Source organism: Fringilla coelebs (genome assembly GCF_963513975.1).
Source record: "Fringilla coelebs genome assembly, chromosome: 4".
Lineage (NCBI taxonomy): Eukaryota > Metazoa > Chordata > Aves > Passeriformes > Fringillidae > Fringilla > Fringilla coelebs.
The window spans coordinates 2,756,914-2,780,759 of record NC_140032.1 but is presented as its reverse complement, the minus strand read 5'-3'; the positions used below and the strand labels follow the sequence as shown (position 1 = coordinate 2,780,759).

The following is a 23,846-nucleotide window of genomic DNA, read 5'->3' as shown; positions in this document are numbered from 1 at the left end:
ACTTCTCAGGCAAGATTCAGTGATAAACTGAATATTTTGTGCCTTGTGGGATTATAGAAACTACAGCAATGTCAGTGACCAAAATGCCTCTAAAAAAAAAAACCCAGCTCCACCCTGATTTTTATCTCCTATCAGTCACTGCTTGAGGTGTCTCTCAGAATTTTGCCTCTCAGATGAGGGAATGGAATCATCACATGTGCAGTCCATGAGGCCTTACTGGGGACAAGCCACTACTTGAAAAATTCCTCCTCTAGAGGAAAAGAAATGACATTTTATCCTGTGTATTCCATAAACCCAATGATCCTCTCAGAGGCTGTGCCTTTTCCATCCCACCATCAGGCTGTAACAAGATTGGAAAGATGAGATGTTCTGAGCCTAAGGACAGGCTCTCTTCAATTGTTCTGTTTCCTTTTACAGGCTCCATGAAGACAAATTGAAAATTACCAGAAAACAGCTGAGCAGGGACATTAAATATTGTCAGACACATTTACTTTGATCCATGCTGCAAATGTCCAGCAGTTACTGGATTATCAACTTAGACACAAGCAAAAAAAAAATTAAATACTGAAAGCACTTTCCTCTGAGAGGCAGAATATTGTTCCTGTTGTAGCCTGGTGGGTGGGCTTGCTGTCCTGATAAATTCTGGGAAAACAAATAATTAAACCAAACTAAAATAGTTTAAAATTACAGGATTTAAGTAGGAAGATACTGGCCAAGGTGATCAAGCTGGATTTGAGCAATTTTCAGGCATTTGAGCAATTTTCCAAGTTCTAGGAAGTATTCTGTGGATTGTTGTGCACAACATTTAAAAATAAATAAACAAACAAACAAATAAAATCAGAGTCTTAGTTTGTATTCCTCTTTTTCCCAGAGCCATGTGAAACAGAAGTGCTGTAGTGCAGCCTTTACTAGGAATACTGCAAACTAAACCAGAAACAAATAAGAGTTCCCTCATTCAACTAAAAATAAATTACACAGCCCCCAACTGAACAGAAACCAAAGTAAAAGAAGGTAAATAAATATTTCTGTGTGAAGAGATGGTTAAAATTTCACCTTTATTTTCTACTGAACTTTTGAACTGTGTCTGAGTAAACCCAGCTAAATTGCTAGAGATGCCAGCAGAACAGCTCAGTCCTGTGCCACAGCTTCCTTGGAGGAGCAGGTTGGCCCAGCTCAGGTGGAATTTGCTTAAAAATTCACCAGCTGTGCTGTGCTGTGCTGGGTGCCACCCTGCAAGGCACTGGAAGCTCCAGTGTCACTTAATGTCACTGTCCAGGCAGTGTGTCACAACTGCCCCAAAGCCCTGCAGTCATCTCAGCTCAATATTCAGGGTTTCAAGAACATAAAGTTCTCAGAACTTTAGGAAAATATTAAAAAAATTGATTTGTACATCTCTCTTGCAAGGGAAGCTGTGGAATTGTTGGTTCTCTGGAAGTTTGGTCAAGCTGCTTCAAGAAATCTCAGATTTTCCTACATATTCTGATGTTGTAGTGCTGACATTCTCCCCCTCCAATTTCTGAAATTCAAGATTTCAACTGATGGAAAGGAACTGAGAGTTCAGAAGGAAAAGGATTTGTGGGGAATAACCCCAGAGCTAAATGGAAATTCACATAAAGATCTCATGGATACAATCTGTATGGGTTATTTTTTAAAATTGCTTTTTCCTGCCTTCATGCTCTCGACAGAGGAAAGGAAAAATTGTCTTTTCCTTTTAAAAATATTATCAGTAACACACCCCACTTACACAACCTGCTCTTGGAGCAAATTAAAATAAATCTCCATGAAGCAGAGACACAAATTTCCAAAAAACACCAAAAAAAAATCCCAGTGAGAGCTTGAGGGCTGCAATTTTTCATCTCAGAACTGTGCAGAACACCTCTGTCCTTTCCCCCACACAACTTGCAGCAGCACCAGAGCATGAAGCTCTCAGCCAGCACTGATGGCCTGAGTACAAAAAGCAGCTCTGAAGTCCAAGTTTTCCTCCCTCACTAATGAAAAGCATTCAGGAGAAGCATTTCAGCTGAGCAGTACCTGTTTTTCTGGGTCACTCCTCCTAACACATGCACAGGAATCTTTAATTGGGAAGCACATGCAAATACATCAAATTAGAATGAAATCATTCAGTTTCACACAACACTTGCAAAATCAGTTGCTGCTGCTGCTGCTGCCTTTCACTTTCTGCCCTGCTGGTTCCAGCTGGCAGCTCCCAGGGAAGAGGGGAAGTTGTGAATCTCCATCCTTGGGAGACAGAGCTGGGCTGAGCTCCAAATCCTGGATGTGGCTGGAGCAGGACGGTCCCTGTGGTCCCTGCAGCTCCCTGGGCACAGAACCCCCCCAGAAACAACCCCAAAAGCAAAGCTGGCTCATTTATTTCCAGAAATAAACACAATTATTCCCACCTGTCTTTCCTCCTCCAGACGGATCCTCTCCTCTTCCTTCCTCCTCTCCTCCTCTCTTTTTGACTCGAGTTTTCTCCTTTCTTCTCTCTCTGCTTCTTCAGCCTGAAATAAACATGATTCAAACCAAACCTTATTCTTTTAGAATCTACATTTTAAAATTTCATATGATGATACCATGAGGGGGTTTCTTACCACCTTTAGATGTAGAAAGAAACATCAATAATAAAAATGATAAAAACGATAAAAACTATAATAATGATGATGATGATGACAATGATGATGATGATGATGATGATGATGATGATGATGATGATAATAATAATAATAATAATAATATTAAGCCACTATAATTTCACTTCCCTTCCCCTCCAGCACACTCAACATTGTTGTGAATTTAGAAATTACCCTCCTCACTTATCTCATTAAATTTTGAATGTGCTTCTGAGCTAATTACAACAATGATGTTAAGCAATGTTGTATCATGGAATTTTAGTTGATGTTTAGTTAGAAAATACCCTAAGAAAGAAAAACAACCCCAGGATTTGGAACACAAACTGTAAAAAAAGTGCATTCAAATGTATCATTAACCTGGGCAGAATCTCTTACAGAAAAAGCTGCAATGGTCTCTTAAAATAATTTTATTTTTGTTGTTAGGACAAAGAGGTTGTTGCAAAATGATGGAGAAATAAAAAGGGTGTTGTCTTGGTGCATTTAGCTTTTTTTAAAGATTTTTTTTTTCAGGCTCTTCAGGATAGTTAAATTTGAAAATATATTAAGAGGACAAGTAGAAAATATTCCAGTGGAGGATTTGGCTTTGAGTGTTTCAGAGAAAAAGCCCCATCCAAGGAATTTATCTGTCTACATGGGAAAATAAAAATCAGAGTGTTTTAAAATGAAGCAGAGGATTCCTTGCTCCACCAACTGATGCTTATCCAATTTCATTCAACTTTGCTCATATTTTCCATTAAAAAAAAAAAAGAAAAAAAAAAGGGAAAAATTAAATTTAATGAGTATGGAAAGTAACAAAATGATGAAAGCACTGAGTGAGAAAAGGTTCATAATGGAAGTATATATATAACCAGTAATTAGGTTTATTACCAACTGCTCCATCTACTAGACTGGATTTAAACCTCAGGTGACACTAAAATTCCCGACTTGGGATTTCACAAGCTTTAAAAATGTTCATACAGAACAATACAGAGTCTGAAAAAAAAAAATTAAAAAATAGAACAATTCCAAGGCAAATGCACTAACTGCTGCCTTCAGAAGGCTGAAATGCCTCTTGCTTCCCTGGAATTAACAAAACAATAAATATAGCTAAACAGAGATGAAACCAAACCACATTTCTGCCCTCTGAGAGCACTTGAAGCACTCCCAGGGTGTTACCCCAGCACCACGGGGACTGGAATGTATTTTTAAGGGGAGACAGTGCTGGCATTAAGCTGGAAAGAAGTGAAAACATCCAAAAAAGAGCATTGAAGAATTTAACTCCTCTCCTCCCCACGAATCTGAATGGAAAGAAAATGAGACAGAGTTCTCCATGGGCTTTCTGGGTCAGCAAAAGCTGAATTGACATTTTTAAGATAAAATAACCCTTTAGTGATGACACTGCTTTGGCTTTCTGTGTCATTCCCAGCCCTCTGCTGAGCTGTTCAGGCTCTGCTCAAGACGTGGCAGGAAATCCTCACCTCTCTCTGTGCTCTCCTGGCTTGTTTCTCTTCTAATTTCCTTTGCTTCTTTGCTCCAATTTTCCCAGACACCTGAAATTCTGGCAGCTCCTCAGCATCCTCTTCCTCTGCAACATTGCAGAAATGACAAATTTTAAATCATCTGTCAAAAGTCTCTCAGAGAAACTTCAGGAGCAGATGAAAAGGAGAGACACACACACACACTTCAGACAAGACCTTTTAGATGGAAAAAAGGGGAAAAAAAAAATCACAAGAGACTGCCAAAGCCACAGAGCAGAAGTAACAAGGCAAACACACACACTCAAGTGAAGGCAGAAAGAAAAATTGCCTTGGATCCTTTGAAGGGAGGCTTTTCATAAATATTTCTTGCTTTCCACAATTAAAAGAGAGATTTTTCTCTGATACAGAAATTGTGCTAATGGTTGTCATTATTTATCTGCTCATCCCTGGCCTGCAGAGACTTTCTTCTCAGTTACCCTCAGGCTTTTGCACAGCACAAAAAGTGGGATTCAGAGGCACCCCACTCATCCACTGGTTCTGACAGAAAAAAAACTCTCAGGGATGAGGGGAAAGAAATCCTTGAAATGCAAATCTTGGCTCTGCCTGCAAGAAAAGGACATGTAAATATTTGCCTGTTGTGTGACAAATGGTTGTTTACAGAGGTGATTTCTGCCCTGGTGAAATATGAAAGGGTTTTATGCTCAAAGGGTGTGCAAATGAGGATTTCTGCTCACTCAAGGGCTGAGGAAGAAGAGCTTTTAAATGCAGCCATTTCCTCCCTGCCCAAAGCTCAGGAACATTTGGCCACTTTATTTATTTGGCACTGGTCTAAATCAGTGCTGGGGACTGAGCTCAACACTCCCAGAGAAATCCTCAGCTCACTGCACAAACACCACACAACAAATTCACATGGCAGGCTCAAAATGAAAACTCTCACACATATTCTACTTTTTGGATAAAATAATTGGTGCTTTGAGCATCCCCAGTGCTGCTCTGCTCGATGCTGAGCAGAGATCCAGCCTGGAGGAGATTTGTGCCAGGATGTTTTCTGGAGGGAGCTCTCTCCAGAGCACCTGATCCCCTTTTTTGGGAACCCAAAAAGCTACTGTGAAAGGAGCATATGGATGAATGACACTCCCACTTCTTTTTTTTATGAAGAATTAGGTTGGAAACACTCTTGTTTTACTAATTCCAAGACACAGAATGGAACTATGGTTAAACTACCAAGACATCAGGAGAAATAAATGTATCTGAGAGCTGTGTAGGTGGCTCTCAAGTAACAGCAGTTTTCAGGAGATGGAATTAATCTGAGCCTGGTTGCTGAGCTGGGCTTCAGAGAATTACTGGAGTCTGATTATTGAGATGATCAAAAGGGTTCCCCCTTCCTGCACCAGGGATACTCAGACCTGACACAGATGCTTCTGTAATTTTAATGATGCTTAAAATAACTTTATTTATATTTTAAATACAGCATCGAAGGGAGCTCCAAACACAATGGGTGAGCACACCCAGCACTAGTTATTACTCCAAAATCAACAGCTCAGTTCTGCTATTATTGTTTAGAAAATTATTTCCTGCAAACATCACAGATATAAAACACCATCTATGACACTGTTCTACCTGAGGGCTGCTCAGATTTCATCTGTATTAAGATTACCTGAGCCAGAAATCTGAGGAAGGCTCATTTTAAAGACTTTTTTCCCCCAGTCTGGGATCAAACACACTTTTGTTGCTCAGGAGCATTTCTTTCCTCCTGTTTGATGTGACCCCTTTAGCACCACTTCCTCCAAGCTTCCTGCAGGGTGTGGAGTTCCACCCATCAAAAAGGGGATGCAGACACAGCACATGATTCAGCAGAGCTGCAAAGGTCACCAGGGCACCAATTAAAATGTACTGAATAAATCTGAACGTGCTGACAGCAACACAAACACACAGTCAAAGCTGAATTCATTTGTTGTCACAGCTCCACCAAAAGCAGGGAGGGTGCTGCACACAGCCAGCAATTCTTTATTTCATTTGAAGCAAGCAGTGATTGTTCCAGCAGCTTTTAACCATCACTTTTGACAGCACTGGGAGACTCTGGGGAGTGAGTCCACAGGAACTTGGCCTCCATCTGTCCCTGGGATGCAGGAGGGTCAGTTCATGAAAAGCAGTTTAGCATCCCCCAAGTGCTGGGCTTGGGCAGCCAGTGGGAAACCCCACACTCTGACAGCATTAGAAGTGAAAGAAATCAGGTTTAAATGGGATATTGGGAATGAAATTAACCCCTATGAGGGTGGGGAGGCCCTGGAATGGAATTCCCAGAGAAGCTGTGGCTGCCCCTGGATCCCTGGCAGTGCCCAAGGCCAGGCTGGACGGGGCTTGGAGCCACCTGGGACAGTGGGAGGTGTCCCTGCCATGGCAGGGGTGGCACTGGATGAGTTTTAACAATCATTCCAACCCAAACCTTTCTGTGATTTCAACAGTCCCAGGAGCTCCCATCCAGAGGCAGAAAGCACAGGCAGTGTGACAAACTCTGCCTTACACAAATGTGGGGCTCTCTGCTGCCCAGCTGAGAGGTGGCTTCAGGAAATTTTGCTTTTCATTGACATTTTGAACATACTGAGAGGCAGCACAACAGGGAAGTTATCAGTCACACAGGTGCCTGAGTTGCTGGAAATTTACAGACTTCTTAAAAATGCTTCCCAGTACCTTTAGAAAATGTGCTGGTGTTCTCTACCAGGACAGAAATTCAGCAGAATTCTGTAGTGTGTACAGAACAGACAAAAACTTCCAAAATAAACTATCAGCATTGTGTATTTTAGTGATCCCAGAATCCCAGAATGGTTTGGATTGGAAAGAACCTTAAAGATCATCTTGTTCCAAAACCCCACTGCCAGTCCCACCTTCCACTAGACCAGGTCTCTCCAAGCCCCATCCAACCTGGCCTAGCTGTCCTTGTCTTGCTTCCTTTTAAATTTTGGGTGAAGCAAATGGGTTCCCATCCATGAAAAAGAATGAGAGTTGCACAGGTACTCCCAGAAAGTCCTTTGGGCACAGCCAGCTGCCTTATTTACTATTTATGCAGCTCCTAACAAAAGGAGAGGGGGAAAGATGCCAGGCAAAAGCAGAAAATGTTATTAACAGCAGGTAATTAATACCCAACAGATGTGTGACAGCAGCCACTGGAAAGGTGTGGCCATTCCCCAGTAACAATCCTGTGGTGGGATTAATTAAAGGCTAATAACTAGCCTTAATTTTTGTGGTTTTGAATTTTCAATTTAGAAACTGAACAAGAAACTGGTTTATTAATCAGAAGCCACAAAAGCAGGCAACACTTAGGGCAGAAAAGTGCAGCAGACACAAAGAGCAGAGCTTTGGAGCAGAATGTGAAGTTTATTCTCAGCTAAAAGCATTTGGCAGAAGTGAGAAACCACAGACCCCCCCTGCCCAGCCTGTCTGTGCCTGAACAGGATCAGACACTCACTGGGGCACTCTGACAGCACCAACCTCACTGGATGAGTAGCAGCAAGGCAAAACTGACTTTTGATTCACCAGTTGGGATATTAGTCAAAGTTTAACTGTACTAGAAAGGTTTTCCCACTGATTAAGCATTAAAATAATTTCAAGTAACCAATTAACACAGCTCCATTTCACGAGAACAGCGTGGGACCACATCACTGCTTCTAAATTTACACATTTTCCAGAGCTTTCAGTGCTCAGAAAAAGTGCTTATTTTAAGAGATTTCAGCACAAACACATTCTTCTTGAACTTATGCACAGTATACATCACTCAATGGGGATGAAGCATTATTTTTATATTATTTTCCCCAAAGAAGCAACAGAAAACACTCTTACAAGATTTTTTTACCTGCAAGATTTGAATGCTGAGCTCGGACGCCACACAAAGCAATAAAGAGCATTTAAAAATGCCCAGTTATTATAATTTTAAAAGCTTTTATAACCTTTTTCTGTGCTTTCTTTCCCAATAGTGATTAATACTTACAAAGAAAAATGTGAGATTCTGATCTCCAAACCTTGCCATCCAAAAGAAGAGAGGAACTTATGATTTAATTTATGTTGTACTCACAAACTTTTCTTTATCATGTTTTATTTCACAAACTCAAGCACTCAAACTGTCAAGAGCTGTTGGATTTATCATTACTGATGCTGTGGAAGTAAAATAATTTAACCAAATGTTCACTGTACTGGAAATTCCAACACTTGTGCTCAGCTGCACATTGCTAAAAGCTCAGAGAAAAGTCATGCAGATGTTGGGATATTTAACCTTTGAGAGATTTGTGTTGCTGCCAGAAGTAGAGAGCCCACAGACTGGACTCTCTACTGTTATTGCTATTATTAAAGAATAAAATATTAAATATAAAAAATATTAAATAATAAAAGCAAGGTTATTTCTTTGAGGGAGTCCTTACTTTCTACTTGTTAAAAAACCAAATCAAAACAACAATCCACACAAAATTTTTTTGGCAACACATTTTTCAACAGGTCAGAGAGGTTATTTTGAAGATGTGAAAATGAGTGTCTTTCAAATTCAACCCCTTGAAAAATACTCCCTGGAAATGGACAGGGCTGCTGAGGCTCTACCACCACATCCTTCCCTTTTCCTTTTTTTTCACCCACACCCCCAGCAGACCCAGAGGTCCCTGTTGTGTGACATTTTGCAAAGTGCTGGCATTTCTTACACAAGCCTGGCTCTTGCTCACCACACCATGATTTTGGGCAGTTATAATCACCAGTTTCTCTCTCCCTCACATCAACAGCAGCAAAGTTTTGGCCTGACACACCCCTCCAAGTGACAGAAAACCCTCATTATTTTTAGCACAGCTGGATCAAGACAACCCAACTGTACCTGTCATTATTTCACCTTCATGAGTTTCTTGCCATTTGAGAGGAAATTATGGTTTTGATGGAAATGTCAGAGGGATGGGTCACTTTCTGCTCCAAAATGCAGTGTGAAGAGAAGCAATTTCTTCACCTCTGAGCTCTCTGCAGTGTTCAAGGACAAGGAGCAGGTTTGGAGGGTCAAGCTGAACTTGAGAACTGGACAAGTGTTTTTTCTGCACAAGTAAAAGCTCACAACAAAACACCCTTATGACCACCCAGAGATGAGCAGAATCCAAGTGGATGCACTCAGAGCATCAGTCAGGCAAAAACAAGAGCCAAACACACCCTCCCTGCATGGTAAATCAAAGGAATTTCAAATTGGAAATGGGTGATGGTATTTTTTTACACCACCACATGCCCCAAACATCCTCTTCTCCCACTGCTTAGCTTGGCTTCTCTTGCCCTAAATGATGAATGCCTGAAAATCCTCACCCATTTCTGCCTTGCAGCATTTTCATCTTGGCTGCAGCCAGTCCACAAAGCCACCTCTGTCTGGGTTCAATTTAAATTAAGACACACAGAGTTAATTAAGTCTGCTAGCTGGGCTCTCCACCTGAGCACATGAATACACAGCTCCCTTCCAATCTCCTTTTCCACAGGGAGAGGAGCAGGCAGAGCACAGGGGCTTTTCACTCCCAGATTGCAGAGGGCTGCAGGAAAGGCAGGACTGGGATTAAATTGGGCAATTTGAGGCAATCAAAACCATTTTTTCTAAAGCCAGCTTCAAAGTCCCAGCTCAGGGGTCCCAGTCATTCTGAGAATCACTTTGTCACCAGGGAGAAGCATCTCCCAGCAATCTCTGGCCATCAGAGGGTACCTGCAGGTGCTGATGCTCTCCTGACAGGTGACCTCCTTGCAGCACTCATGACAAACACTGCTCAGTGACCTGGGGCAGGGTGGGCACCTGGCTGGGGCTGTCCCATGCCACAGCCCACAGGGAGCCTGGCCATCAGGAACCCAGCACCTGCTGGCTTGTCCTTCTGGGAGGAAAGTCAAGATATTTGCTGCTGCACCACTGGCTGTCTGTGACAATCTATAAGTGATTTAGCTAGCTACCCCAGCAAGCTGAAGAATTACAACCTGAGACAAAACCAAGTGACAGAAAAGCCTCACCCTCACTATTTTTAGCACAGCTGGATCAAGACAATCCAACTGTACCTGTCATTATTTCATCCCCAAGAGTTTCTTGTCATTTGAGAGGAAATGATAGTTTTGATGGAAATGTCAGATGGATGGGTCACTTTCTTCTCCAAAATGCAGTGGGTGTAGATTTGAATATTGAAAATAATCATTTACTATCTCTGTATTAAATGATTAAATAATCATTTACTATGTCCTTATTAAATGGTTAAAATAAATGCTTAACTAAATTCCTTATTCCTGTATTAAATGATTCCTTATCCACACCTACAAGTAAAATTGAAGCTACAGAAGGGACAATGAAGTTTTCAAGGTTTTGAACTTAGTGTCCAGGGTTTGGGGGTGTTTTTCCTCCCCCACTGCTCTGTGAGAGATTTGAGTCCTGGCACAAACCCAGCAGCTCAGCACAGGCAGCAGAAACCGTGGGCTACAACTTCACCCTCAAAGCTTCTTTCTCATTCTGGAATTGAAATCTGATTGTTAGATGGAAAACAGAAAACCCTCATGCTAACCACAACTCCAAAGTCTGCAAGTGCAGCTTTGGGGACATTTCCTAGAGTCAGCAGAACTAGCTCCCAACAGGCAGAACCCTGAGGTGGCAACAGCACTTCCTACCTGACTGCACTTTGTGACTGCCACAGGGACACAGGGATGGTCAGGGCATCCCCACACCCTCCCTGAGGTCAGGGCTCAGATTCCTGCAGCAATGGCTTGGTGAAGAAATCACTTCTTGGCAGAAGTCAGAGTGACACACTGAAGGATCAGGCAGCTTTGCCTAAAGTTCAGCACGGGCCCAGAGTGGAAATTCCACAAATGGAACAGAAATTTACCAGTAAAACATTGCAACAAATTCAAACAAACAAACAAACAAACAAAACCTGCTTTGGTTGCAGGTGTTCAGAGGTTTTCAAAGGCAAGAGTGGAGAAACCAGACTGGCTTGGGTTTGGTGTTTCTGTCTAAATTGCCAAATAATTTTGCTCTTCATCCCTGATGATGCACTGGGCTCCCTTTCCAAGGAGTCAATGAATTCTTTACACAAAACTCTGCTGTGGAGAGAACTTGCCATTCCAGCTGGTTGAAATGCAAGCAGCAATCAGGGAAAACTGCTCTGTACTGCAGTGACACAGAGAAAATGCAAAAAAAAGGGATAAATCCCAGAGTGATTCCAGGCTTGTGCCACATGACCATAGAGATGGCTTTAAAACATTCAACACATCCTTTTTTAAGGGGAAAAACCTTACAAAAGACAGGTATCTTAATCCCTTACCCAAGCCAGGTAGCTCAGGGCCAGGCTGAAGGATTTGCAGCACAGAGGGTGGCTAATCCCAATTAATAATGGCCACTGGTCACTGAGCACCTCAGTGCTGGGGAATCAGGGACAGCTGCCTCTCCTCTGCCCAAATCTCTGCTCACTCTCCAAAGGCTTTGCTGCTCCTGCTGTGCACCTGTGTGCTCAGCCACTTGGAGAAACCAGCCCAAAATATGAATAAAACCACCCACAGAAGGAAAAAGCAAGAAGCTGGTTTAATTCGGGTAAGAAATTAGGGAAAACAAATAAAAGAAGGCATGTCATTTCAAAGGGAACTTCATGCAAAAGCAGCAGCACTTGCATCTGATGTACAGAAAGCTGCAAAAGAATTATTTATAAAGCCCAATGACACAGATTCTTCTATTGCTCAAGTGACAAAGTAAGATAAGATAAGATGAGCCATTTGCTTTGACAGCTTCACTGTCGGCCCTCAGCATTCAAACTTTTGATGTCTGGAGTTGAAAACTGAGTATTTTTAGATTCCATTTTCTTTCCAGGATGTTATCACACGAGAAGAAATAACTAAAGTTGAAAAGTTCACACCTGTCCAATCTCCATCTGTGAAACTGCTGAACATAATTAGCTGGAAAAGGACATTCACCTGCCAACGTGAGGCTTCCTCCAAACTGCAGAGCAAGAAAAGCTGAAGCAAGTGCAAACAGTCCCTAATGAAGGCATCACAGAGGTGTGTGCTCAGTGCTTTCACCTCCTGCACGCCACAAAGACACCCTGATCTCCACTGCAAACTCCAGAACTTGAGCAGAAAGCCTGAACACTTCACCCACGATCTGAAAGTAGAAAGAATCCAGGGGGTGAATCATGGTGATCTCATCTCTCCAGCAATAAAGAGAATAATGTGTCAAGCTTCACCAGAAAAGGGAATTATACTTACAGGGTGTAAGAAGATGTTATTTATCACCATATTTTTGTCTACACCACAGAAATGTAGCTGGGAATTGTAAATGCAGCTCAGGATTTACACAACACATTGTCAACAACCTGCTGGCAAAATGCTGCAGTGATCACCTTCAGCTACTCCTCCTGACCCTGAGCACCACCTGGATGGCTCCTTGGAGAGAGAACTCCACGTTTTGCAGAGATTACACTGGGGAATTAATGCTTCCCACCAATTTAAAAGGAATCAGTAATGCACTACAGCTTGTTGTGCAATGCAAGGGGTGGATTCTGTTTTCCCAAATTCACAGAATTCACAGAATCACAAGGTTGGGAGAGACCTTCAAGATCATCCAGTCCAACCTCAACTCAACCCTGGCACCCAGTGCCACATCCAGGCTTTGTTAAACACACCCAGAGATGGTGACTCCACCACCACCCAGGCAGAAAATTCCAGAACTTTATCACTCCTTCTGTGAAAAACTTTTTCCTAATATCCAACCTGTATTTCCCTTGGTGCAGCTTGAGGCTGTGTGCTCTGGTTCTGTCAGTGCTGCTGGAGAAAGAGCCCAGCCCAGCTGAGCACAGGCACCTTTCAGGAGCTGTAGAGAGTGATAAGATCACCTAAATTAAGGTAATTTAATTTAATTCCCTGCATGGCTAAGAAGGGAACTTCCTAAAAAAATTTCAGGAAGGTTGTGAAGGGTCTGGCACCACAAATATCCTCCAGGTGAATCCTCCAGGACTCACCTCAGGAGGAGGCAGAGGTTTAACGTAAGGGGTATAGAGAGAAAAGTGATGAAGTAGGGAGAGAAGACATGTTGTTATTTTATTATAAATTTTTTATACTTTCTCAGTGACTTCTCATGGGTAGTTCTTCGCAGCACAGCTAACAAACTCTAGTTCTCCTCTTAACTAGTTAACTCACTCTTTTATAGCACTCATCTTTACTGGATACAGTGGCCTATGAAGGGCAGGCTTGTTCTTAATATTCACAGAATCACAGAATAATGAGCTTGGAAGAGACCTCTGACATCATCAAGTCCAACCCATGCCCTCACACCCCAACTAGACTATAGCACCAAGTGCCATGGCCAGGCTTTCTTTAAACTCATCCAGGGATGGTGATTCCACCATCTCCCTGGTAAGAGCATTCCAGCACTTTATTATTCTTTTGGTGAAAAATTTCTTCCTAATATCCAACCTGTCCCTTCCCTGCCATAGCTTGAGACTGTCCTCTTTTTCTGAGGACAATTAATTAGTAATTAATACAACTACAACTCCTCAAAAATAAAATTACTTTCTACACTATCTCTACTTTTTTACATTTTATCCCTCCACAAAGACAAGATTATGGTGAAACTGCAAATAACCCATCAGCAAAACTCAACAACTTCCTCCAGGAGGCAGCTGCACCCCTTGCCCAGCTTTAACACCTGCATTGTTTCAATGCCTGCAAGATGAGCTTGTTATAGATGGATATTGGGACAATTTGCTCTCTCCATTAAGGGATGGCTATTGTGTGCATATTAAGAAAAGCTTTAGTGATCTGTGGTTATGTTATTGTAGTTTAGATGTTCTCTGCTCTCCCCACAGTTCCCTTTCCCCTGTGCTGTTGCCATCAGACAGCCTGGGCTGTCCAGGACAGGCACAAAGAAGCTGCACATGTGTCCCTTGCATGGGGCAGTTGGGAATGGAAAAGCTCAGGGGTGCTTATGGGGTGAGGCACGGCAACACCTGACCTCCAATGCAGTCACAAGAGAGCAGCTTCCAGTGATAAATGGCACAGAAGGGCTGAGTGACAGACTCTGGGAGGGGCCAGGGCTGGCTGATGCAGCCCCAGGGGTACAAAAGACTGAGCTCCATCTTGAAGATGAACTGGCCGTGTGCTATCCACGAGGGGCAGGTCCCAGTGCTGGGAATTTTTCCTTACATAGACCTTAGTTGTATTTTTGTCAAGGTTTAACAAACCTTTTTAAATTTTCAAAGTGAGCAGTTGTCAACTCACAAACTGAAGGCAGAGTTACCTTCCAGCCCCTCCTGTGCCTGCTGGGCTCTCCTCTGGGCCATCAGCCTGGTGCCCATGTTCCTGCGGCGCCGGGGCATCCCCTCTGCCCGCTGCTCCTCCTGGGGCCGGGGCCTGGCCCCTGCTGCTGCTGCTGCTGCTGCTGCCACATTCTGCTGCTGCTCCTCATCAGCTGCAAGAAAAAAAAGAAAATGTTCATGTTAAAGCTGACTCTCCCTTCTGCTTCTGTTTCTGAGTTCGCAAACAGCACACACTCAAAAGTGTGTTTTTATTTCTTGTGGAAAATGGCTTTTTGCAAATATTAAAATGAGTCTTATACATGCTATGTTAGAAAGTGATACTTAAAATTATCATTTATTATTTATTTTATTACTTTATTATTTATTTTTAAGTATTAATTTGCTTAAGTACTATGTTAAATATAGTTTTGGGTTATAACATAACGTTAAAATAGAAATAGTATCTTACAGAAATAGAACAGAATAGAAAAATAGAATAGCATGGAATAACAGAAAAATAGAATAGTTAGAATAGTATCTTACTATGCTGTTTTTTTAAAGAGAGGCTCACACTGAGATAGCAGCCAGAGGACACCTGAATCTTTCAGAGAAAAAGAATTTATTGCTCCATTGTCAGAAGAAACGAACTTCTTCCTGCCTCACTCAGGATTCAGAGGAAGAAGCTGACAGTGCCCAGCCAGAATCCTGTGTTTGAATGGAATTGATGCATCATGGATGAGGTGTATGAATATGCAACAGGCTGTTGCTTTTAAGGGTTAATCCTCTGTTAACATGAGTCCTTTTTTGGGCTTATTTTGCCCAGAAAGAGGTACCTGGATTGTCTGTAACCCTTTGGTTTTATTGTCTTGTCCTAATCCTAATTGTCCAAATGTTTTAATTACTCTAACTTGATTACAATTTTAATAACCCTTTTATTACTATTAAACTTTTAAAATTTTAATTTTTTTTCACATTTCTGAAGTATTTTGATTTTTTTATTTGAATTTGTACTTGTGTAACATAGAGTCATCTGAGTGAAACCTCAGAGGCTGAATGTTCCAGAGAGGGATATGTAAAGCATTCCACATGAAACAAAACCTGAAGAGCCAACAAGGATCACAAATTACAGCTGAAATAAACACTTCATTCTACCCTGCTGATTTAAACTCCCCAAATCACAGGTGGGTACAAAGAGGACACAAAGGGCCACTGCATCTCTCACTGCCATCTTCTCTGCAGATGCTGCAGTTATTAATTATGATCTGGCAAATGAGGAATATCCTGACAGGAGCAGCTGTGAGGATGGAAGTGACCAGTAGAGTAATTTCAGAAGTTTTCCATAGAAAACTCTCAGATTTTTTTTTTTTTGAGGTTTCCTGTTGCTTTTAACTATGGCAGTAATGAAAAAAAAAAACAAACAAAAAACCAAAAAACCCCAAACCACATAATGGTAAAATATCATCATCCTTGATACCTGCTTTGCATATTCTGTTGATAAGCCTAACTGCTATTTGTTACCTGCTCAATCCTGCAAAGTATTAACTTTAAGCTTTAATTCAAAGCAAATATTCAAATGGTCTCATGGAAAAGTGCAGACCAACTCACTTACTCCAACTCAGGACATATTTATTTTGTGATCTGACAGATTATGTTGTGTCCCAGCAGGAGAACAAAACACTTTGCACACTGTGCCAAGTCTCCAGCACCCCTGAGCCAAACAATGCCCTCCTAAAAGAACTCCAATTAGCATATCTGCCATCAGAAAATGGGATTTGTTGTGAGTGTGCTGCAGCTCACCTCAGCTATCTCAGCCTTCAAAGCACTGACTTTGGGGCTGGTAAGGACAGGTTGCAGCCCCCAGCTCAGCAGGGCCACCTGGGGCAGGCTCTGGCCAGCAGAGATGTCACAGGGATGTCAGCAGGCCCCCACAGGCTGTGACACTGGAACTGAGCCACTGCCCTGTCACACTGCTGTCACCCACCTGTGCAGACAGAACAGGGCTGGGAGAAATCACCCAGTGCAGAGATGCCAAAATGCTGCTCCAAGGCTTGCTCAGATTCATATATATTCATATATATATTCAAATATATATTCAAATAATTCACAGATTATTTGGAATGCTACAGGAAACCTTTTCCTGAAGAAGCAGAGCAGATCCCTTCTTGGACACTGATAAATGCCAAAAAAGCTCTGCAAAAAGCTTTTTATACACATGCAGTATTTCACTTCCTAAGTTCTTGAGATATGCTGCAATTCAAACCTCAGCATCCTTTCACCTGCAAGCTTCAGTAATTCCCAAGATGGTCCTGCCCAGCAGCTCAGCTGTGCAGTGCCAGCACTCATTCATTCTGGTTTTGGTTCCTGTTGTCCTGTGAAACAGAGACTGCTTTGCATTTTATGAAAGAGGAATCTATTTATAAGCCATGTATTTATTTCAAACCCAAGAGCTCAACCCTCACAGAGAAAAACATATGAACCAAGCTCTCTGCTTTTCTGCATTTAACTCTCTACAGGAGACTCAGCAATTCCTCAAAGTGACCTGGGCTCAGGATGTACCAAACCCCACCACACCTGACCCACGTCACAGTCAAACACACAGGACAGCTGGTGGACAGTATTTGTCACATCTCCAAAATTTGCACATTAACAGAAGACACCAAGCCATGATGGATTGTCATTTAGTAGGAAAAGAAATGTTTTAATGAAGATTTTTTTCTTCCTTGCAGTCTCTAAAATATTTCTCCTGACTGCAGATTCTTTTTCAGCAGCACACAGCTGGTTGAACAGGAGCCAGTGGCACCTGGCTTGTGGCAGCAGGGCCAGGGCAGTGCCTGTCCCCTGTGCTAGCACTGCTGGGGCACCTCCAGTCCTGGGGACAGTTTTTGAGCCCCTCCCAGTATGAAAGACCTGGAAGGGCTGGAGAGAGCCCAGGGAAGGGAGCAGAGCTGGGGAAGGGTCTGGAGCCCCAGGAGGGGCTGAGGGAGCTGGGCAGGGGCTCAGCCTGGAGCAAAGGAGGCTCAGGGGGGACCTTGTGGCTCTGCACAGCTCCTGCCAGGAGGGGACAGCCGGGGGGGTCAGGCTGTGCTCCAGGGAACAGGGACAGGAGGAGAGGGAACGGCCTCAGGCTGGGCCAGGGGAGGGTCAGGGTGGATATTGGGAAAATTTCTTCATGGGAAGGGTGTCCAGCCTGGCACAGCTGCCCAGGGCACTGGTGGAGGTCCCATCCCTTGAAGGATTTAGAAGCCCTGTGGATGTGGCACCTGGGGACATGGTCAGAGGTGGCCTTGGCAGTGCTGGGGGAATGGTTGGACTGCACGACCTCAGAGGGCTTTTCCAACCTTTTTGACTGAAGCATTCTTGAGCCTCTGTTTGCCAGGCACTCGGCTGGGCATGGATTTGGAAAACATGAATGTTACTCACTGCATTTGTCCCTGTCCTTCTCAGGAGCAGGAGAAAATCCTCATTTCCTTTGCTGTGCTGTAACACACCTGGACCTGCTCCCTCAGGGGTCAGGGCTCTGCCTACGTGACTCCAGACACAGCTTTTGTTCAGAATGCTGAAAGTTCAGCTGTGCTTCCCTCCCCCTCAGCTGTGGCACACACTGGTGGCACACAACAGAGGACACACTTAAAAATCACTTTTCCTTTTCCTTGGGGCTGGACTGACCATCAGATCTGCTCTGAGGTCTGGCCCTGCTGGGTTTTTTTTTCACCTCCTCCTGCAGCACAGGGCAGGGTTTGGCTGCTGCACTTATCTGAGCACATCTCTTCATTTTCCTGGAGCTGCAGAGGTCTCAGCAGTGGCACCCCAGGCTAGTCAGATCATGCAGAGATTAGTCACACAAGCACTAATTAGCCTTGATCCAGAGCCATCTGAGTGAAAATTAATGGCCAGCATTAAAAAGGTGAGACAAGCCATCCACAAGCTTAGCAGAATGACAGGGCAGGTTGAATTAATGAGATAAACCCCTTAAATTAAGAGGTAATACAAACAAAGCACTCAACAGCTGTCTGGGAAAGGGACCTGGGCTCAGTTTGTATTTGTGGTGTCCAGGGTCTGACTCAGCGCTGAAACCCCAAGAATATTTTCGTGCTGGGCACAGCAGCTCTGCCTGGGTGCTCAGGAAGCATCAGTGCAGGCAAGAGATTATTTCAGCTGACTTGTCAGCCAGGGCACAGCAGCAGCTCTGAGACTGTGCCTGTGTCTCCTTCCTGAAGGGAGAGAGAACACAACTGTGCTCTGCCAGCAGAAATCTCTCCTGAACTGGATGTGAAGCACCACTGCAAAAACCACCATGGAGTCATTCAGAGCCCAGATCAGGACCTCGTTTTGCACTCTCCAGGTAGAAATCTGCCCCCTCACGAAATTGTGCCAACTTTTGCTAACAGCAGAGATGTTTTTCTAGAGAACAAGCCCTTGTCCATCACAGCACCTTCCTCTCGGTTCCACCAGGTGAGCAGGTGACGCTGGGCTGGCAGGAATGGAGGCAGCTCAGGGCTGCAGGGACAGGGACACAGCTCCACCTGCTGCACCCTCACACGTGGTGGCACCAGCCAGCATCCTCTGCCTCTGTGCAAAACCTCTGAAATTCAGACAGGGATTCCAAATTCAACAGGTGGAAGCTTCCTGAGGAGAGGCTTTGGCCCAGTGGAGCTTATCAGAAAGAGAAGTGCCAGCCACGTGGAAAAATCAAGAAATGCCATTCTTCAGAAAATGCTATTTTTTTGTTTTCATTTTCAGTAGAACAAGTCCAGGCATGACCCTGCTGGAAACAATGTGCTGCTCCACGTGACCTTCCAAAGAAAGCCAAAGGTAGAGGATTTACCTCTCCTGATCCTCACCCCCTAAACACTTGAACATCTTTAAAAGCCAGTTTCCATGAGCTAACACAAAAAGAAGCTGCTGCCCCAATCCCTGCACATTAACAATTAAAGGTGAGAGCTCCCACCACTCCTTTAGGTCCAATGTCCCTGGTTTCAAGTCCTTTCCAGGTGACAACACAGATTTATTAAACAATTGTGGCAGCTTCCATTTTCCACCTAAGAACGTGGAACAGAAAAGGAAATTCCTGCTTAAAATTAAATTTTGTGGCTATTAAATACACCACAGTCCCAGTGGTTCTGAAAAATAATTTCCGTTGTCTACAGAGAACAAAGTCAACCCCAGCAGCTGAAATTCTGTGATTTATCATGACAGAAACCAAGATATTAAACCATATATTACATTAAACAATGTATGAAAGTTAAAAAGATCTTAAAACCTTAGTAAAAAAAGCATGGCCAACTTGAAAGTGTCAAAAAGTTACCACTAAAAAAGGCTTCAAGATGATTAAATTGTCCTGAATGTAAATTAACTTCAACCAACTTGCTCAAAATCAGTATTGAAGGGTTTTTAAAAATAATTCACACTATCTAAAACAAATGCTCAGGCTTCAATTTAGAACTTTGAATGCTTAAAGAGAAAAGAAATCCTCCCCAACACCACAGCTCCCGATTTATCCAAATCGTGACAGGATTCAGGAAATTATCTATTTCTCCAGGACATGCATCCCTCACTTTCACCAAAAGTTCATCTCTTCATTCATAGGAATCCAATGAAATTACATCAGTTTCCAAACCCTTCTGAGAGAAAGATTTAGACCAGGTCTGTGGAAGCAGAAGTGCCTGAGACAGGTATTGGAAAATTTAATTATTATCACAAAAATCTGCTTTTACCACAGATCCCTTACCAGCACAGTATTGCACTGAGTGACTGTGTTTGTATTAAATGTGTGCTGGTTTTCCCTCTTAATTAAAAATTATCAAAGCAACTCCCCCAGAAGAAAAATAATACAAATTCCAACCCCAAAACACCCCATAGATCCCCAAAATCAGTGAAGTATTGACCAGGAGTTCAGAGTTTGTCCTGATTAAACACCTTAATTTGACACCTGCCAGTCAAAAAACCTCTTTCACTGTGAGAGCACAGCGAGGGCAGTGAGTTCTCAGCACACCTGACTCCTTCCCACAGCACCAATTCCCACCCACACGAGGTCACCTCCACCACAGTGGAGCTGGCAGTGCTGCTCATGGTTGGACTCAGGGATTTTAAATGGTTTTTTTCCAGCCCAGATGATTCTCTGATCTAGCAGTGCTCAGCAGGGCTGGTGGAAGTGCTGCATCATCCACTGCTCCCCACAGTGAGGTGGGAAAGGAGCAGAGGTGGGACGTGGCACAGGATTGACTCCAGATGGCTCTGGAATACATCCAGTGAGGAAAACTCTGCAGCCTCCCTCTCTGGGCAATCTTTTCCAGTGCTCCCAGTAAAGAAATTCTCCCTCATGTTCAGGTGGAGCTTCAGTTCCTGCCTGTTCCTGTTGTGGCATTGCTGGCTGTGAAAAATGTGTATTTTGTGACTGGCTTTTCACAAATATGAAAATGAATATTCTATGTGTTATGTTAGAAAGTTATACTGGATTAATTTGCTTAAGTAGTGTGTTAAATATAGTTTTAGACTGTAACATAATGTTAAAAGAGAAACTATGCTCTGTAAGATACTTTCTTTAAAAGAGAGGAATGAGGTACTTGCACTGATAGCAACCATAGGACACCTGAATCTTTCAGAGAAAAAGAATTTATTGCTCCATTATCAGAAGAAACTCTTTCTTCTTATTGTCTTGTATTGTCCTAAATCCTAATTAACCAAGTTTTTGTTACTCTAATTATATTTCTATTTTTATAACCATTTTATTACTATTAAACTTTTAAAAATTTCAAAACAAGTGATTGGCACTTTTCACAAGAGGAAATAACACTGCCCAGACAGAATCCTGTGTTTGAATGCAATTTATGCATCATGTATGAGGTGTATGAATATTTAACAGGCTGTTGCTTTTAAGGGTTAATCCTCTGTCCTTTTTCGGGTTTATTTTATCCAGAAAGGGGTACCCAGACTGTCTGTAGCTCTTTGTTTTTATTGTCCTAATCCAAATTGTTCAAATTTTTATTACTCTAATTATATTAGTATTTTATACCCATTTTATTACTATTAAACTTTTAAAAATTTTAAAAACAAGTGATTGGCGTTTTCCACACTGGCCCCCAGAGCAGAGCCTGGGCCCTGCTCTGAGCCCTCCCTGCAGACACTGCTGGATGTGGATCAAGTCCCCTCTGAGTTTTCGTCTCTCTAGGATGAACATTCCCAGCTCCCTCAGCCTTCCCTGGTCAGGAAATGCTCCAACAGCTCCTTCATCATCCTCACAAACCTCTACTGGACCCACTGCAGGTCCCTCCTGTCCTGAGGAGCCCAGAACTGGACACAGCACTGGATTGCCTGCCAGGGCTGAGCACAGGGGCAGGATGGTTCCCTGACCTGCTGGAAACGCTCTCATCCCGGGATCCCCCTGGCATTCTTGGCACAAGGGAACACTGCTGGCTGGGGGACAGCTCGTTGTCCACCAGGACACCCAGGTCCTTCCCGGCAGTGTCTGCCGGTGCTCGGGGTTGTTCTCCCCAGGTGTAGGACCCTGAACTGCATCGTGCTGAATTTCGGAAGGTTTTTTTTCCTGCCTGTCAGAGTCCCTCTGAAATGGCACAACCCTCTGAGACATCAGCCATTCCTTGTTTTGTATCATCAGCGAACTTGCTGAGAGGGCATCGACCCCTTTGTCCAAACAAGCCACAATCACCAAGCACAGAACCCCGGGGGCTCCACTCGTGACAGGCCTCCCCCTACACCCTGTGCGCCGATCCCGAGCCTCCGAGACCTGTTCTCCATTGCCCCCTCATCTGCAGAAACCTCAGGGACACCTTCCAGTCCCAAAGCCCCTGACTGATCCCCTGACAGAGAACTCAGACTTCCAACCCGGCGCCCCTCACCCTGGGGCCGCCTCAGGCCGCGAACCCGGAACCCCCAGCAGCAGCGGACCGGGCCTCGCAACCTGCGGGGCAGCCCGGAGGGAGGGAGGGGTTAAGACACCGGGACAGCCCCGGAACCCTCCCCGGGACCCCCCAAAACCCCTCGGGAGCCCTCCAAAATCCCCGTTCCCCCCAACAAGGCGGGTCCCCCACAGGGGCCGCCCGAGGCGTGGCGCCCCCTAGCGGCTCCCAAGAAACGCGGCCCCCGCGCGCGTGCGGACCCGGTTGAGAGCAGGGCCGCGCCCACCGGAACGGGCCCGCGGGGGGGGGCGAGTGAGGCCCGGCCGGCCCGCTCGGCGCCGCGACCCACCTGCCCTGGCTTGGCCGCGGAGGCGGGTGGCGAAGAAGAGAAGGACGGCGAGCAGCACGGCAGCGGCGGCGAGCAGAACCGCGTCCATCGCGCAGCACCGGCCCCGCCCACATCACCCTTGGTACGCCCCGTCCCCTTCCCCTGCCGCAAGGCCCCCCGCGCGCGGGCTGCCCCGCGGGGTGCCTGTGGCGGCGTGGCGCGGTGGGCGCGTTGCGATCGGGCAGGCGCGGCGCGGGCAGCCCGCGGGAGGGGTCCTGGCTCGTCCCTGAGGCGGGCGCTGAGGGAGGGCGCGGAAAAAGGAATTAAAGGCGGAATTAAAGCAGGAGTTAGAGGAGAAATTTAAAACTATGAGGCAAAACCGGCCGTGAGCGGGGCGTCCGCTGGTCTGGCCGCCCGGCACGGCTGCTGCGGGCGGCTGGTGACGCGTCTGTCATCCACACTCGGCGGGTGGGCCGGGGCTGGGGAGATCTCAGGTGCACCCCAGGCAGCTGTCGGGGTGACCCAGGCAATGATGAAACTTAAATCACACCTCTGAGTAATTTCTGTCTTCTGCCTTTAGATCTCTGGAATTTGGGAATGAAGCTGGAGCTGCCTGGCTCATCCGCGATGTTCTGACCTGGCCTAAACCAAACGTTCAGAAAAAGATGCAGAAACTTGCACTGGAGATGGAGAAGAAATTTCCCCCCTTTGCATGGTCAACTACTGTTAGATCTGAAACTTTGTCAGGTTCTGCCCAGTCCTATGAGTGAGGAGAGAAATTTTAAAAAATTTACCCATTTTCACTTTGTGATTGTGAAATTCTGGCTGATCAAGCCCTTTCTTGCCTCAGAAATGCTTTCAGCATGACTGTGTAAAGCCCTCTTGGTGGGGGAAAGTTTTTTAATAAATTGAAAATGCAAATTAGAGGCTATGAGACACCTAAAGGGGATCAAAAGCACTGTTTAGCTAATTAGTCATTGCTGTGGGCTCCACAGCTGCCTGTGTCCCTGTCACCAGCTCGAGATGAGTTCAGATCTGTCAGCAGATGAAAAGCAGCTTCTGCTGAGGGGTTTGCTGAATTTTAGCCGTGTAGAACCAGCAACACAGTGGGAAGCTCTCAAAAAAGAGCTGGACTGCAGGTTGAGTGTTTTATGGCAAAGTTTTATTTTAGTAATAGCCTTTCAAAAATCTTATTTTGGGAATCATTCAAAGAATCATGGAATGGTTTGAGTTGGAAGGAACCTTAAGGATGATCTTGTTCCATTCCTTGCTATGGGCAGGGACACCTCCCACTGTCCCAGGCTGCTCCAAGCCCTGTCCAA

The 23,846-nt window shown here is 44.4% G+C and overlaps 1 protein-coding gene across 1 annotated transcript in view; it reads right to left on the bottom strand.

Annotated features, from left to right (window-relative positions):
• DDRGK1 (DDRGK domain containing 1) overlaps positions 1-22,673 on the bottom strand; it is a 40,035-nt gene extending 17,362 nt beyond the window's left edge. Inside the window, exons 1-4 of the mRNA XM_084203862.1 lie at positions 22,546-22,673; positions 14,343-14,513; positions 4,088-4,194; positions 2,400-2,501 (exon numbers count right to left, since the gene is read on the bottom strand). Coding sequence (XP_084059988.1) covers positions 2,400-2,501; positions 4,088-4,194; positions 14,343-14,513; positions 22,546-22,633 — 468 coding nt within the window. The 5' untranslated portion in view covers positions 22,634-22,673. The remainder of the gene's footprint in view (positions 1-2,399; positions 2,502-4,087; positions 4,195-14,342; positions 14,514-22,545) is intronic.
• Between the last annotated feature and the right edge of the window lie 1,173 nt (positions 22,674-23,846).